The sequence below is a fragment of the Oncorhynchus tshawytscha genome, linkage group LG21 (genome assembly GCF_018296145.1).
Source record: "Oncorhynchus tshawytscha isolate Ot180627B linkage group LG21, Otsh_v2.0, whole genome shotgun sequence".
NCBI lineage: Eukaryota > Metazoa > Chordata > Actinopteri > Salmoniformes > Salmonidae > Oncorhynchus > Oncorhynchus tshawytscha.
This window is the reverse complement of record NC_056449.1, coordinates 23,850,149-23,868,389: the sequence shown is the minus strand read 5'-3', so window position 1 is coordinate 23,868,389 and position 18,241 is coordinate 23,850,149. Positions and strand designations below refer to the sequence as shown.

General features: G+C 42.4%; 1 protein-coding gene across 1 annotated transcript; it reads left to right on the top strand.

Annotated features, from left to right (window-relative positions):
* The first annotated feature begins 838 nt into the window (after positions 1–838).
* slc30a9 (solute carrier family 30 member 9) lies at positions 839–16,294 on the top strand. The gene is made up of 18 exons (XM_024383240.2): positions 839–1,073; positions 1,694–1,843; positions 1,972–2,163; positions 2,356–2,506; positions 2,852–2,944; positions 3,159–3,241; positions 3,604–3,662; positions 4,519–4,589; positions 5,552–5,654; positions 6,096–6,151; positions 6,295–6,430; positions 6,681–6,720; positions 7,530–7,601; positions 10,713–10,820; positions 11,185–11,350; positions 12,589–12,718; positions 13,067–13,180; positions 13,638–16,294. Exons 2-18 carry the CDS (start codon positions 1,735–1,737, stop codon positions 13,680–13,682), a joined length of 1,728 nt encoding a protein of 575 aa, XP_024239008.1. The 5' UTR covers positions 839–1,073; positions 1,694–1,734; the 3' UTR covers positions 13,683–16,294.
* Positions 16,295–18,241: the final 1,947 nt, after the last annotated feature.

Below are 18,241 nucleotides of genomic sequence, written 5' to 3'. Positions count from 1 at the left end.
TAATTTCTCTTTCCTAGCAGTTGAATTTCGAACGTTGAACAATCTATCTTGTGAACAAAACAATGGAAATAACCAAGAAACACAAGCACAAAGTCTTACTTCAGTAGACTTTCGTTTCAAGTAAATTAGACCAACTTGAATGCCTATTTCACCCACTCAGCTGTTTGTACGCACAGACCCCTACAAGGCAGTGTTGCAGGACGAGGTGGAATGGGATTTGTAGTTCTTTGACTCTGAGATGAATTTACCAACTATGAAACATAACGTCAGAAATATTTTTCACAAAAAATGTAAGCATACTTTACTATTTGTTTTATTCACAAATGCGAGTGAAATGCTTTCACTGTGAACCCCTGACCACCCACCAACGTGGCTGGTGGTATCGTCAATCTACCAGCATTTTAGGCCCTGGGTAGATTATTTGATAGTTACATCATTATTTATTTATTTGTTTATTGTTACATACACAGGATAGCGCGATTGTAACACATTTGGGCTCCCGAGTGGCGCATCGGTCCAGGGCACTGCATCTCAGTGGTTGAGGCGTCACTACAGACACACTGGTTCGATTCCAGGCTGTATCACAACTGGCCGTGATTGGGAGTTCCATAGGGCGGCGCACAGTTGGCTCAGCCTTGTCCGGGTTTGGCCGGTGTAGGCCTTCATTGTAAATGAGAATTTGTTCTTTTAACTGACTTGCCCAGTTAAATTAATTTAAAAATCATCGCGATATCAGGCAACTACAATTTCGCTACGAGAGTAGCGTCACTCTACTTTTGTGTGTTGCCCAGGCGTTGCTGACGCCTGCCAGATCATGCAAAGTCTGGATAGGTATTTAACGTATCAGCTAAGCACATCATTTTTGCTGTTGTATTTTACCCCATTTTTCTCGCCAATTTCGATCTCGCCTCATAGCAATCTGTCAGTCGATGACACCGTCGATGACGTAGAACGCAACCATCGGTTAATACGTCCAACGTTTGAGCAGTGGACGCGACCTTTGTGTCAGTAGCTAACAGGTGCACGGAACTCAAAATGATCTGAGATATGCGGAGCAAATGTAACACAACAAGGTAAGGCCGTCCTGAAATAAATCAACATGTATTGACCGACTTTCTGACAACCAAAAAAAACGTGCAATGTATACGTAGGAAGACGCTTTACTTTAGCTAGCTAGCTAGCTAGTTTTTCCAAACCTGTTTGGTGGTGTCGCACCGGCGTCCGACGATGGCACTGGCTGGCTTTATCTGGCTTGCCAAGATCGAGTTAGCGAGCAGACTGCGAAGTATCCATCCGTTTTTATGAATTGATAGTACTGCCGTATAAGACGCTGTCAATGCAATGTCAAGTTGTGTGTCATTTGAACTTCTGCCTGTTAACCTAGCTAGCCAAGAACTAGCTAACTAGCTTTACTAGCCGGTCAGATCATTTGGAACTGTGTTACTGTTATTGTAGCTAGCTGATCTGAGTCGGGAAATTAGGCGGTATTAGCTAACTAACGTTACAGCCAGGTCCAGTGAGTATTCTAGATGGTAGTTATATCATGATCTCTTTGGGAGGAGAGTCGGTTTTTATCATTTTAACCCAACGTATATGGCTATGAAATTAGCTAGCTAACGATATGTGTGATGCCAGTTGTTTGGGCGCTCTCAACCGATGCTCACTGACTGCTGTCTTGTGATCACTCAAACAGCAAGTTCCAGCATTGCTATACGAAGCCCCGCAACGGCGAGGATGTTCACCGGCCTGGCACAGAGACCATGGCAAGTCCTCTGCAGGGTCTACCTGCAGCAAAGAGCCCCACTGTCACAACGAATCCCCAGGGTTGCCCGACCATGCCACGGTGAGGCTCACATGTTCAAGTCAATGCACTGTTTTATGCATCACACTCTTTGTCAACTCTAAGTGTGTGTGTTGTGGGCCTATGGAATAAACATGTTATAGTTAACACATGCACACATTTCCCTACAGGGTGGCACAAGGTAGGGATGCACAATCTGTGGTTCAGCCATGACTTCCGTGTAGCCTCTCTAGCAACAGGCCAGGTCCAGTACTATTGTACCTCAGGCAGCAATAAGGATGGCCCCTCTCCTCCAACACAAGGACCACCTACTACGGAGAAGGTGCTGGCTGGGGCAGCACAAGCCTATTCAGACTCCCCAGGTAAGAGCCACTGTTTGTCCTGTGTTGGCAATTCTTACATGGGTGTGTTCACTAAAAACCAAATGGAAGCAAACTTGTTTCCACCTGTTGATAAAACATTTTGCTACTGTGCCACTAATAAATACACCCTACTCTATTTTAATTGGGAAATTCATCGCCACTGTTATATAATATATTTTTCTTTTATCTCAGGTTCAGTAACCCCACAAGGTCTGACAAAAATGGAGACAATTCAAGTGAAAGTGCGGGCTGTCCTTAAGAAGAGGGACTATGGATCCAAGTACACCCAGAACAACTTTATCACTGCAGTGAGAGCTATGAACGAGTTCTGTCTCAAGCCAAGGTAAACCCTCTACAACTGTGAATTGAGACCTTGAAGCATGACTGGATACAGGGCAAGTCAATCAAGGCAAAAGGATTGTTATCTTGAATGTTTTCTGTTTGTGCTTTGGTAATGTACACATTGAAGGAAGTTGTAGACATCCTTTTCTGTAACCAGTGTATTCCAGGCATACCAGTGCTGCTTAGCATTACAAGTGTCCACTTAGCTAATGGGAAACACACTGTTGAGATTATCACATTATGGGACATTAACATGCCCGTGACTCAGTCATTGATGCAAATACTCTTAATATACTCAGCCCACTGACTGTTAGTCTGTCCGTCTCTCTCTCTCGTGTGACCTCAGTGACCTGGTGCAGCTAAGAAAGATCCGTCGACGCAGCCCCCACGACGACACCGAGGCTTTCACTGTATTCCTGCGATCAGACGTGGAAGTCAAGTTAGTACATTTTACATTCCTTACTACTCATAAAATCATGTCATTAAAAAGCAAGTGTTGGCAGCACCAAAATAGATATCAAGTGTTGGAATCATGCACTTTACAGTTGACCAGCACATTGGCAACCTTATGCCAATGTGATGCTATTAGGTAGACCATATTGTATACAATACGAAAGCTTTCCATCAAGCAGTTCTTTTAATCTGACTTCCAGAGCTCTAGATGTGTGGGGAAGTCCTGAAGCCCTTGACAGAGAGCGGAAACTAAGGAAAGTGGAGGAGAGAGAGTACGAAGAGAGTAGGTGTCCTCCATCCTGCAAACACATTCTGTGACTTAACTGTACATTAATCGGAAGGATGTATAGACTTGCGCTGTTATGATATGCTTTGTTTTATTTTTGTAACCCTGCCTAGTCTCTAATGGGTTGTATTCATTAGGCAACAGATTGAAGGAAACTGACTTGAAACGGGGAGGGGCGAGAAGGCTCACTAAGTTTTCTGTCCCATTTACAATTGCATCCCTTAATGAATATGACCTGGGCTTAAGCTCAGATGGCTGCCTGGTTCTTTAGTGTTGAGAGGAATCACTGAGTGTGTTTCCTACAAGCTTGCACACTGTCTGTTTGAGGTCTCCTCACCCCTTTTTATTGTGTCATTCAGATATTTTCCGGAATCAGCAGTTGCTAAAGGAGTACAAAGATTTCTGGGGAAACACTAAGGTGAGTTTTGGCCCTATGTGACCTGAAGCAGTGTGGTGATGTTCCCTATGAAATGCCCTCAAGCTTAGCTAATATTAAAAGAGCAAATGTATCCATATTACACACTTTGACCAGAAATGTTCTGGTGGTCATTTGTGTAGATCTACCAAGATATCTTGAGGATAGAAATGCAACTATCCACAATTTCTACTATATTAGCCATGTTATTTTTTTTAGCTATACTAGCCACAACTAAATGGATGTACAGCCAGGATCTCTTGACCAGACTGCGTATGATAGACAGAGAAATGGCCACAGTACAGTAGTTACATGTCCTGCTGGCCGCTACCCAAAACCAGAGCTGTCAATGTCCTTCACGTGACCTTTGACCCTGTGTGGGGTTATTTAATCCACAAAGCCCTTTATCACTGCATTACATGACAATGTCATTCACACCGACTGTCATTGACACAGTGCCGGACTCCTTTACAGGAAAATACTGCACCCCCCCTAGCATGTGATGGTGCATTCTATAATGTGCTTATTTTTTGTGTGCTAGAATATCATCTAAATATGTTAACTTTGATTTAGCTGGCAACTGTAGCCTGTATGAAGGGCTCTTATGGTAAAACGAAAGATGTGTTTTTGCATTAATATGTCTTGATTACTTTTTTTTTTGTACCATTTAGCTGAAAGGGTCAATTCTACATTAACCTAGATTTCAAAAGTGAATTTGATTTAAAAAAAATGTTTTTTTTTTGTTTTTTTTCAGAATTGAATTAAAATGGAATTGACCTGAGTGTTTTTCCTAGAATAAGTCTGATATAGGTGAAATGTCTCCAGTAGGCTTGATCTCCCTTCTTCTCATGTCATGTAGCCCCGATCAGGCAGCAAGAGGGCAACATTTTCACAAGGGCCGGGGAAGGTGGTGATGGTGGCCATATGCATGTAAGTCTCCTTTCCCTCGTCTGTTTTCCCCTCCCGGCATAGTATCATTACTCTGTTTTGTTTTTTACCCTACTGTGACGTTGAGTCATGAAAACTCATAAAAACAACACAGAAATGGCTTATTATTCTTATGCATGCCATAATTGTTTTAATGTAGTTACAAATTCAATTTCTTCATCCAGGGATTCAAATGTAAGTAAAGTACAAGTTGTTCAGGGGTAGGTTCTTACACCAGACACTGTTGGGCTATTGAGTTAGCAGTCACATGAGGGACTCCACTAGGTCTGTTCACATTGACCCCCATGTCAGGCAGGAAGTACAGGAGTTGGCGTAATTCATTTACAAGACACGGTATGGGTCTTAAAGGGGCAATCTGCAGTTTCTACATCAATTTTTTTTTAAACTTGGAAATTAATTAATTATGCCCATTTGATTCTTGAAGAATATACTTTGCTTTAAATGCCTCATGAGTTTAGTTCAACTGTTTTTACCCCTTCAGAACCCAAAATACTACCTGGTTTTACTCCAATGTTTGTAAATGTAAACGCACTGTATAACCTCACAACATGGTTAAAACTATTATTGTGATATCATGGGTGGTCAGTCCTTGCATCCATAGCTCGGTCTGAATTTCAGTGGTTACATTTCTCCAGGCTCATCCCTCAGCTTTTTACTGAAACGGGCAGAGTGACTGCTTTATCATTTCAATTAAGAATTCTAGCTTTAACTCTGTCTGCATACAGCCACTATCAAACGCATTGATACATTCAGTTGGAAAATATGCTCGATCATGCAAAGAAAAGGTAGTTGAACAAAAAATGTTACAAACACTGGCAACCACCCTTTGAATTATATTGCAGGTTTATAAGACAGGGTGAACCTTTAGCTGCCCTGTTTGAGAACTATTATTTTCTTGATGTTTATACGTTGTAAGGTTGATTTTTGTTTTTCTCTGCCCTCAGTAATGGACTGAATTTCTTCTTCAAGCTCCTGGCTTGGGTGTACACTGGATCAGCCAGCATGTTCTCAGAGGCCATTCACTCCCTGGCTGACACCTGCAACCAGGTCAGATACAGTGGCTATGTCCAAATTATCTCCCCTTCCCACAGGGTGCATTTGGTCACTTCGCTGATTTGAAAGGAAATGTCTGGTATTGGAAATATTGTAGAAACTTCTCACAATCCCATGCCTCAGTCAATCCACTGCTTTCAGATGTGTGGGGAGTAGTGTACAAGTGCACACTCCAGGAGAAAGGAGATATTGTTGGGATGCACCCGCCATCCACTGGCTACCAAGAAGTTCACATGTCGTCACATGCCCTTATATTGCAATTAGGGATGAGTTAGAATGATTTATTAATATAATTGGTCCCATCTCTGTTTGCCGTAGATAACGCCAGTAGCCATGGTTAGTTGAAATGTATCATAGTCATCGTAAACGGTTTTCTATACAGTATATTGTGGAAAGGCAGCAGGTTCTGTTAACACCTATCACTCTCTCCTGCAGGCTCTTCTTGCAATCGGCATCAGCCAGTCTGTCCGCAACCCTGACGCTGTCCACCCGTGAGGAGCACACTACCGTTAATTATACTTATGGTGTTACTGTCTCGGTTCACCCTCTGCTTCAACGCATCTGTGGTGTATGTCTTCCGGAGGGGGTTGAGTGCAGATATAAAACAAACTCTGTTTTTCTTCCCTGATTTAAGGTACGGTTTCTCAAACATGCGCTACATCGCCTCTCTCATCAGTGGCGTAGGTATCTTCATGATGGGGGCGGGTCTCTCCTGGTACCATGGCATCATGGGACTGCTGCACCCACAGCCAATCGAGTCTTTGCTTTGGGTGAGTGGTGGCCTTATTGTTACCTCGGCTGAGGGATCACTTTGGGCATGGCCATGTGCAGAATCGCTAATCTTCATCACACATAAATAAGTGGCTGTTTGGGGTGCAAAATGTGTACAGTGATTCTGCACAATCCGATTGCTATGTACTCTATATCAAACATTCACATAGTCTTACTGAGTCACTATAATGGACTGTGATTTTGGGGCACCGTCCCTCTTAATAGTTGGTTTGTGTTTGTCTCTTGCAGGCTTATTGTATCTTGGCAGGATCTCTGGTTTCAGAAGGAGGTAGGTTATGATCTGATGTTACCATCACCCTCTGGCGCCATATTTAACAAGTGTAGAATTGCAGTGCACCTTCCCATTCAACACATCTACTGCATTACATCCAATGCGGGCTAGCAAGCATCTCCGAGTAGGATTGCTGACTTGGGTTCAGTTTTTGTCTTTTAGATCACAAAGAATAAGATCATCTGGATGGGGGGGCTGATCTTAGATCAACACTCCTACTCTGAGATGCTTTTTATTTTTTAAATATATTTTACCCAATTTTTTTTACCCAATTTCGTGGTTAGAAATTACTATCTTGTCTCATCGCTACAACTCCCGTACGGGCTCCGGAGAGATCAAGGTCGAAGCCGCACTGCTTCTTAACACAGAGCGCATCCAACCTAGAAGCCAGCCGCAACAATGTGTCGGAGGAAACCTGGTGACCTTGGTTAGCGTGCACTGCGCCCGGCCTGCCACAGGAGTCGCTGGTGCTCGATGAGACAATATCCCTACCGGCCAAACCCTCCCTAACCCGGACGACACTAGGCCAATTGTGCGTCGCCCCACGGACCTCCCGGTCGCGGCCGGCTGCGACAGAGCCTGGGCGCAAACCCAGAGTCTCTGGTGGCACAGCTAGCGCTGCGATACAGTGCCCTAGACCACTGCGCCACCCGGGAGGCCCTACTCTGAGATGCTTGATGGTCCCTGATGTGTATATTTATTTATAATGGATGTAATGCACTATATGTGTTGACTGGGAAGGTGCACTGTGACTGTTCTATGGAACCCATGACAGTAATATTTCTTCTCCCTCCCTCCCATCTCAGCAACACTGCTAGTGGCCATCAATGAGATCAAAAAGAGTGCTGGCCAGCAAGGAGTGTCTTTCTACGAATATGGTTTGTACAATATTAATGTGTTTTGTTACCTTTTTATTTGATGTATGCATCAATGACTTGAGTATCACCCAAATGCTAATCTACCCAGAGTTCTTACATGACCCCTAACATTAAAGGGGCAACCAGCAGTTGCCACATCCATTTTTGGACTTATAAATATATACCCATTGATTCATGAAGAATATAACTTCTAAATGCCTCATGAGCTTCTTTCAACTGTCATACCCCACCAGAACCCGAAAGCTTGTTTACTCCAAACATTTTTACACAAAATAAATGTAAGAAACACTGTATTCCCTCAACATGGTTTAAACTATAATTGGATTATCATGGATGGTCAGTCCTTGCATTCATGGCTGTCTACGAATTTGATTGGTTACATTACTCCAGCCCCAACCCTCAGCTTTTCACTGAAACGGGGGCAGGGACAATGCTTTTTTAAATTATCTACTGCTCATGGTCCATCAATCCAGAAAATGTCAAGAACTTTGAAAGTTTCTTTAAGTGTAGTTAACCATCAAGCACTATGATGAAACTGGTTCTCATGAGGACCGCCACAGGAAAGGAAGTCCCAGAATTACCTCTGCTGCAGAGGATATGTTCATTAGAGTTAACTGCACCTCAGATTGCAGCCCAAATGAATGCTTCAAGTAAGACTCAACTGTTCAGAGGAGACTGTGTAAATTGTGTCTTCATGGTTGAATTACTACAAAGAAACCACTAAAGGACACCAATAAGAAGACTTGCTTGGGAAAAGAAACACGAGCAATGGACATTCGATCGGTGGAAATCAGTCCTTTGGAATGAGTCCAAATTTGAGATTTTTGGTTCCAACCACCATGTCTTTGTGAGACGCAGAGTAGGTGAATGAATGATCTGTGGGGTTCACGGTGTGGTTCCCACCGTGAAGCATGGAGGTGTGATGGTAACAGTCTGGGATTTATTTAGAATTCAAGGCACACTTAACCAGCATGGCAACCACAGCGATACTCCACCCCCTCTGGTTTGCGCTTAGTGGGACCATCATTTGTTTTTCAACAGGATAATGACCAAACAGACCTTCAGGCTGTGTAAGGGCTATTTGACTAAGAAGGAGTCGAGTGCTGCATCAGATGCTCTGGCCTCCACAATCACCTAACCTCAACCCAATTGAGATGGTTTGGGATGAGTTGGACCGCAGAGTGAAGGAAAAGCAGCCAACAAGTATTCAGCATATGTGAGAACTCCAAGACTGTTGGTAAAGTATTCCAGGTGAAGATGGTTGAGAGAAAGCCATGAGTGTGTAAAGCTGTCAAGGCAAAGGGTGGCTACTTTGAAGAATATAAAATATATTTTGATTTGTTTAACACTTTTTTTTGGTTACTACGTACAGTCGTGACAAAGTTTTGAGAATGACACAAATATTAATTTCCACAAAGTTTGCTGCTTCAGTGTCTTTAGATATTTTTGTCAGCTGTTACTATGGAATACTGATGTATAATTACAAGCATTTCATAAGTGTCAGTCTTTTATTGACAATTACATGAAGGTGATGCAAAGAGTCAATATTTGCAGTGTTGACCCTTTTTTTCAAGACTTCTGCAATCTGCCCTGGCATGCTGTCAATTAACTTCTGGGCCACATCCTGACTGATGGCAGCCCATTCTTGTATAACCAATGCTTGGAATTTGTCTGAATATGTGGGGTTTTGAAGAACAATGATTCCAAGCACCACCCTCCTTTTGAAGCTTCCGGTCTGTTATTCAAACTCAATCAGCATGACCGAGTGATCTCCAGCCTTGTCCTCGTCAACACTCACACCTGTGTTAACGAGAGAATCACTGACATTATGTCAGCTGGTCCTTTTGTGGCAGGGCTGAAATGCAGTGGAAATGCTTTGGGGGATTCAGTTCATTTGCATGGCAAAGAGGGACTTTGCAATTCATCTGATCATTTTTCATAACATTCTGGAGTATATGCAAATTGCTGGTCATACAATCTAAGGCAGCAGACTTAGAAAATTCATATTTGTGTCATTCTCAAAACTTTTGTCCACGACTGTACATGATTCCGTGTGTTATTTCATAGTTTTGATTAGAGGTCGACCGATAATGATTTTAACACCGATACCGATTTATTGGAGGACCAAAAAGGCCGATACCGATTTAATCGGCCACTTTTTTCCCCCTCTATTTATTTTATGCATTTGTAAAAATGACAATTACAATACTGAATGAACACTTAACTTAATACATCAATAAAATCATTTTAGCCTCAAGTAAATAATAAAATATGTTCAATTTGGTTTAAATAATGCAAAAACAAAGTGTTGGAGAAGAAAGTAAAAGTGCAATATGTGCTATGTAAGAATTGGATGTTCTTATAGGCACTTTAGTATTGCCAGTGTAACAGTATAGCTTCCGTCCCTCTCCTCACTCCTCCCTGGGCTCGAACCAGAAACACAATGACAATTAGCGTGCGCTAACTAGCTTGCCATTTCACTTCGGTTACACGAGCCTCATCTCGGGAGTTGATAGGCTTGAACTCATAAACAGCGCAATGCTTGACGCACAACGAAGAGCTGCTGGCAAAACGCAACAAAGTGCTGTTTGAATGAATGTTTACGCGCCTGCTTCTGCCTACCACCGCTCAGTCAGATACTTGTATGCTCAGTGAGATTATATGCAATGCAGGACACGCTAGATAATATCTAGTAATATCATCACCCATGTGTAGTTAACTAGTGATTATGATTGATCGTTTTTTATAAGAGGCTTAATGCTAGCTAGCAACTTACCTTGGCTTACTGCATTCGCGTAACAGGCAGTCTCCTTGTGGAGTGCAACGAGAGAGGCAGGTCGTTACTGCGTTGGACTAGTTAAATAAAGGTGTATATATAAATAAATAAAAATTTAATCGGCAAATCGGCGCCCAAAAATAATGATTTCCGATTGTTATGAAAACTTGAAATCGGCCCTAATTAATCGGCCATTCCGATTAATCGGTCGACCTCTAGTTTTGATGTCTTCACTATTATTCTACAATGTAAAAAATAAACCCTTGAATGATTTGGCTGTATGTGCATCAGTAGTTATTGTTGTGATAAGTAAGGCAGTATGTTTTGATGTGCAGTGATGCAGAGCCGAGACCCCAGCACTAACGTGGTGCTGCTGGAAGACTCTGCTGCCGTACTGGGAGTGATCATGGCCTCAAGCTGCATGGGTCTCACCTCGCTCACAGGTACACACACCTACTCAGAGACCCTATTCATTCCCCCACGCATACATTCCCCACTCATACAGGCGCTCACATATGTCATTTCCAGTAGGACAACTTTGTACAACTTGAGGTCACCAGTTACCCAGCTGTCTGAACTCTGGACAGTCAGACTTTATATTACCAGTAAACCAATGCTGTGTATTCTGAGTCTGAAATCTGTACATAGTACTAACATCCTATGTAGCCTTTAAATGCAGTAAAGATGACCTGGAACGCGTCCATAGTCAGACCGCAACACTGTATAGGGTACCATTTGGGACATAGACCAACTCTCTCTTTTTAAAATATTTTTTATATATATTTGTTTCTTTTCTCATCGTGCCAGGTAACCCACTGTACGATAGCCTGGGCTCTCTGGGTGTGGGAACCCTCCTGGGGGCTGTGTCCGCCTTCCTCATCTACACCAACACTGAGGCCCTGCTGGGACGCTCCATCCAGGCCGAGCACGTCCAGAAGCTCACGGAGTTCCTGGAGAACGACCCCGCCGTCAGGTCAGTAGCCCTGTAGGATGCTGATCTGGCTTAGGGGAGAGGAAGCTGATCATAGATCTATACCTAGGGGAATCTTCACCTTGGAGCGGCCCCACCAGGCCTCCATGGCCCCTGTCCCACAGTTGTTTATTAACCACAAAACTAAATGCAAGCAGGTAGGGACTACCTGGCGTTTTCGATGAGAAATGCTCATTTTAGTTTTCCATTATGACCTTGCCTCTGTCCCTGTACCAGGGTTGCGTTCATAAAGTACTGAATGGAATAAAAACAGACTAAAACAGGGTAGGACAACCAATAAGAAGTAGGCCTACTAATTGTAATTTTCAACCTCAAAGCTTTCTAAAACGTCTTCTGTCATGGTCCCCACACGATCCAGGCCTCAGCTCTCAGCACTGACATTATAGTCCAGGACAGGGTTTCACAAACTCCCCTGGGTGCATGTTTTTGCCCTAGCACTGATTTTCAAATAACCACCTCATCAAGCTTTGATTATTTGATTCAGCTGTGTATTGCTAGGGCAAAAACCAAAACGTACCCCCTGGGAGGCCCCAGGACTGAGTTTGGGAAACCATGGTCCATGATCATGCTGTTCCAATACATCCATCATAAAGTATTTATTGCACTTGTACATGCTTTGCCGTACAGGAGGTCCGGGAGGGAAGTGTTGCCAATTTGCCAATGGGGCTTTATGTAAAGCTGTGAAGTTGCCCCGTGGACTCACTTGGTGCTTTTCCATTGAGACTTACCCCTACACCAGTGGGCCGCCAGTGTTTTACCTTACTGTCAGCTCTAGCGTTGTGGTGTTTCCATCAGGAGTGTGACACAAAAGACTTGTGGCGAGCAGAAACAACAACCTCTGCATCATTCAAGACTGTTGCTTTGTGTGAAGTTGTTAAAGTTAATAGTTAGCCGTTATGTAAATACAAGCTGAAAAGTCAGAGCAGGTCTGCTGGAGCCATGGCCAGAGAAAGAGAGCTGATTTTAAGATCACAATTAATAAGATTGCAATGACAGAGGGGGACTTGATCCCACATCTGTACTCCTACTCTGAGATGCTTGATATATGCAGCCCCAGATATGTTCTTAATGTATTCATGTTATGGTTTGTCAGTGACCTTGCACAAAATAAATATTGCTCAAGAGTTAGCTTCTTAGCTCATTTACACCTGTGGTCCCTATTAAAAAATAATTTAAAAATTGTGCTATTTAACCCCCACTTTGTCTTTTACTGTGACCAGGGCGATCCACGATGTGAAGGCCACAGACCTGGGGCTGAGTAAAGTGCGCTTCAAGGCGGAGGTGGACTTTGACGGGCGGGTGGTGACCCGTTCCTACCTGGAGAAGCAGGACATCGAACAGATCCTCAACGTAAGGCTGACGCTAACAAGTGTTTCATTAAGGAGACTGTTTTTCACCATAGCTTTCCTTCTGCTTTGGAAAGTTGGATGCCTGGATTACTAGGGTTGACGATCTGCATTGGTAGCCTTTGTACAATCCTTTCAAAGCTGGGATTTGTTTTTCAGCCAAACAGTAGCACTTCCCCTTGTTTTGGTATACAGCCAAGGGATGGGGCTGGGCAAATTAGTCTTTGTTTCAAACTGATTTAATACTTTTATTTTATTTAAAGTGAATGAATATTGCTTAATGACACGACTCCCTGAATGTAACAGCACAAGCTATGATTATCTAGTCGTGTGTCTTTGTTGTGGCTTGTAGGACATCCAGCAGGTGAAGACCACTGATGAGCTGGAGAACTTTATGCTGAAGCATGGCGAGAACATCATTGACACCCTGGGGGCCGAGGTGGACCGCCTGGAGAAAGAGCTCAAGGTAGAGAGGAGCTACACTCCCATTCTCTGTTCCATTCTCTGTTCCATTCTCCCCCAGTGTGCACACGTTCAATCCCCGTTGTGAATTTAAAAAGTACTGGATTGGTGTAAGAAATATTGTGAACTCCCTCGAGCACATGCATACATCGAATCAATTCATGAAGAACCAATCCATTAATAAAGGAGGGTAAGGAGGTGCACAGTTCAGGGAAAGGGTTAGGGATTCAGAACCAAACAGGCCTGAGTACACTGTTGCAGCTTGTGGGGCTTGTTAAGTACAGCTCAGCAATATTTCACATGAGACATCTTGTATTAATTGTTAGTTGGTGATCAAAACCACAAATATGAACTCTAATGCATACTGTACTCTTATACATTGTCATCCAAGTTGATGGCTGCCATTCATTTAATACTTTTGTGGAATATCTAATGCATCCTGTTTCTTTGTCACTCAAAAGCAACGCAACCCAGAGGTACGGCACGTCGACCTGGAGATTCTATAACACTACGGATCTACGCAGGGAAAGTCGTGCGACTGCAAGAAGGAACTAGAGAAATAGGGTTTGGAGGATAGCCAAGCCGACCTCTGCCTCCCGCTGTCTCCCATCCTCTCCAACTCATCTGAACAAGTCTTACTGTAGATTAGTCCTTTTTTTGGTAATTTATCAGGATCCCTATTTGCTGTTACGATAGCAGCAGCTACTCTTCCTGGGGTCCACATGAAACATGACATAATACAGAACATTAATAGACAAGAACAGCTCAAGGACAGAACTACATAAGCAACAGACACGTGCTGGGACAGTGATTTAATTAGTTCCACTTCTTTCCATGTTGATTTGACCATGCTGTTACCAATGTTACGAAGTGTTTGTTCGAAAGCACAGAGGTATTAAAGACAGTGGCACACCTGGTGTGGCAGTGAACTGGGCTCAAAGCACGGAAGTTCTGAAATTGGACTTGGTCGTGGTGCGTTTCACACACTGTAGCTGTACAGTTACCTTTTGAATATAGTTCTCGTGTTGACTTTTATTCATCTTTCCACAAGAACAAAAAAAACAAGTCAGTTGAAAAATCATGTCTTTTGACTATTCAAACGGACCAGTATCAATAAGCAGTTATATACTGAACAAAAATATTCATGTGACAATTTCAACAGTTTACTGAGTTACAGTTCATATAAGGAACTCAGTCAATTGAAATAAATAAATTAGGCCCTAATATATGGATTTCACCTGTCTGGGAAATGTGGGCCTGGGTGGACATAAGCACACCCACTGGGGAGCCAGGCCCAGCCAATCAGAATGACTCTTTCCCCACAAAAGGACTTTATTACTGACAAATACTCTTCAGTTTCATCATCTGTCTGGGTGGCTAGTCTCAGGTCTTCCCACATGTGAAGAAGCCGGATGTGGAGGTCCTGGGCATACGTGTGTGGTTACACATGGTCTGCGGTTGTGAGGGCCGGTTGGAAGTACAGCCAAATTCTCTAAAATTACATTTGAGGTGGCTTATGGTAGAGAAATTAATATTTAAATCTCTGGCAACAGCTCTGGTGGACATTCCTGCAGTCAGCATGTTCCCTTAACTTGAGACATCTGTGGCATTGTTATGTGACAAAATGGCACATTTAAGTGGCCTTTTGTTATTCCCAACACAAGGTGCAGCTGTGTAATGATCATGCTGTTTAATCATCTTCTTGATATGCCACACCTCTCAGGTGTATGGATTATCTTGGCAAAGGAGAAATCCTCACTAACCGGGATGTAAATACATTTGTGCACAACATTTGAGAGAAACAAGCTTTTTGTGCATAGGGAACAATTCTGGGATCATTTATTTCAGCTCATGAAACATGGACCTAACACTTTACATGTTGGGTTTATATTGTTGTTCATTATACATAAAGCTTATGAAGCTACATGGATCTGTACTCCCTCTGCAAGTATTCCTTTATGACTGCAAATAATTATTCAAGTACACATAACAAAAGCAGCAGAGAAGAGTTTATTTTCAGTATGTAGAGAAGGTATTTTTTCTTATATTTTAAGTAATGTACCTATGAACCCTGCAAGATGGCATGTTCAGATCTCACCGGTTCATTGAATGGAAATGTGCATTAGTGATGACTAACTTGCGTTACTATAACATGTTATTGGTAGCATAATACCATTGATGAAAGAAGAGTTGTTCAAAAGGATCCTAAGAATTATTGATTTGAAATATTTAAAATAATTGAGTGAGATGACTGATCTTGAATACAGTAGCACTACTGTGTAAAATCACACCAATGTTATGAAAATACTCTTGATACAGCTGTGGACCTCTGCGTGTTGTGAAATTCTGCAAACATGGGGACGGTCAGTTGTTTGCTCTGTCAGCAGATGACAGATTGGGTTTTTGCTCCAAAGATGAAGTGGTCTTCGGACAACCAGAGAGAGCGAACGTCCCCTCCTTTACCATTATAAATAATAGTAGGCTGTCGGTAACCATTTTGTTTCTGAGCCTTATGTGAAATAAAACATGTTTTACCATGGACATTCTGTGTATAGACTAAGACAACGACAAATTAATAATATTAATGCTGACTATCCCTAAAAGACTTTTTGTACAGCCATTGCCCCAACTTTGACCTTCCCAGCTTGATAGTTCTGCTCTATGTGGGTGTAGTCAGTAAGCGAAATATTCAGAATGTTGCAGATAGAAATGTAATGAATAGAGCTGACATGATTCCTAATTCTATATGACAGAAAATAATAGCTGTGATATATCATTCATTTCTCCCTGAAAGTTCTGTAACATTTCACCTGCCTAAGAAGACCCATTGCATTCAATGACTGCTTTTCTTTGAATTCTGTGCTCATGTCTGTGTTGATGTAACGGACAGTCTAGCCAATGAACAAGTTGCAGGGACACAGATGTAAGCTTATACCCTAATGGTGAATACATATTCGGCTTTCTTTAGAGGTGGGCTGGAGTTGTTTCTAAATTTTGTCGGGGGTGAGGTGGATATATTTTTAAAGGTGTTCATTGATAATGTAAGATTTCCTTTGGTTATAGAACAATGAAACTACTGCTGAAGGAGTTCAAATAAATCTTAATTTATGAACATTTATCATTATCTTTTTTCTTAGAGTTGTTAGTATTGTTTAGGATTCCTTAAGACTGATGAATTACTCCTGTAATTATTTTGAATGGGGAGGACATAGTTCAACACAAGGAATGCCTGTCAATTTGGGCATCACAATTCCACACTATAGGTATTTGTCCACTTGGGAGACAGACTATAAATATCCTCCCTGTCTTCCCATTAGGTACCTTTATTTTTTTCTATTGTGGGGCTCCACTATTTTAGTGGTGGGGCATGGTATGAGCGGATACTTACAGGGAGAACAGTATTGCAGTAATCTTCAAATGTATTTCCTATAGGCTGGTTTCCCAGACACAGATTAGGCTTCTTCTTGGACTAAGAAGCACTTTCATTGAAGAATCTCAGCCTGGTCTCATAGACTAGATGTAACATAGTAAATGTAAATCTGGGACAGCCATTAGTACGATATGGTAAGATTGGTATTGTTATACAAGACCGATGGTTACTTAAGGCCCACCCTGTTCTGGATGGGTGGGGGTATATAACGCGACCTTCTAGCAACCCAAAAGTTGCGAGTTCAAATCTCATCACGGACAATTTTAGTATTTGAGCTAATTAGCAACTTTTCAACTACTTGCTACTTAGCATGTTAGCTAACTCTTCCCCTAACCTTAACCATTTTAGCTACCTCCTAAACTTAACACTAAACCCTAACTCCTAACCTAGCTAACGTTAGCCAGGTGGGCCGTACAATAGCAAAACGCATTGCAGTCTATTGTGCAGGACTTCGTACAGCCACAGCCCTACACAGCTAAGTATGTTAAATATTTGCTTATTATGAGCAGAGCGGCTGTGGTGCTGAGACCGCGATCAGTCTTCGCTGTTTATTTTGTACTGTCCATGGTGCTGAATGTTTGTGCGCCAGTAATAGTGCGCAACGATTTGATTCCCGCGGGCTCTAGACGTATTTTACCCATATAGTACTACAGGCCTCTGCACTAAGCTAATGTGACCCATCAATCAATTGGATGCTTTATGTTTTATGCTGCATTTGCTGAAGCATAAAACATTAGTCAATTATTGGTTATCAACATATAACCAACATAGGATACAGGATTGGCATGGAACACCCTGAATTTTAATCAAATAAAAATGTAATAGCCACATGCGCATAATACAACAGGTGTAGACCTTACAGTGAAATGCTTACGAGCCCCTAACCGACAGTGCATTTTGAAAAAATACGGATAAGAATAAGAGATGAAAGTAACAAGTAATTAAAGAGCAGCAGTAAAAAATAATATTTCCAGGGGGGTACCGGTACAGAGTCAATGTTCGGGGCACCGGTTAGTTGAGGTAGTATGTACATGTAGGTAGAGTTAATTAAAGTGACTATGCATAGATGACAACATAGAGTGGTGTGGAGATGGGGGGGGGGAGGGGCAATGCGAATAGTCTGGGTAGGCATTTGTTCAGGAGCCTTATGGCTTGGGGGTAGAAGCTGTTTAGAAGCCTCTTGGACCTAGACTTGGCGCTCCGGTACCGCTTACCGTGTGGTAGCAGAGAGAACAATCTATGACTAGGGTGGCTGGAGTCTTTGACAATACCTCAAATAAAACCCATTAACTTCGAATCATCAGCAACAACAAAACAAATATCATGTCATGCAGATTTTGATGTTCGTAGCCTAGGTGCGCATCTTTATTCCCGATGGAGAAATGAGGCTCTGGAAATCACAAGAAAAAAGCTGTAGCCTATGCGGTGACGTCAATAAAAACAGTCATATTCAACCAAACTGCGCATTGACCAACCATTGAGAAGCATTGCACACAGCATCACGACAGGACCAAGTAGGCTTCTCCGACGGAGAAACAATTGTCCACCATGGCACATCAGAAAATGCTGAAAAGGACACGCGACGTTCCAGGTTTTTTTGTCATTAAATGTTGTCTAACACATTTAACCGGGTGG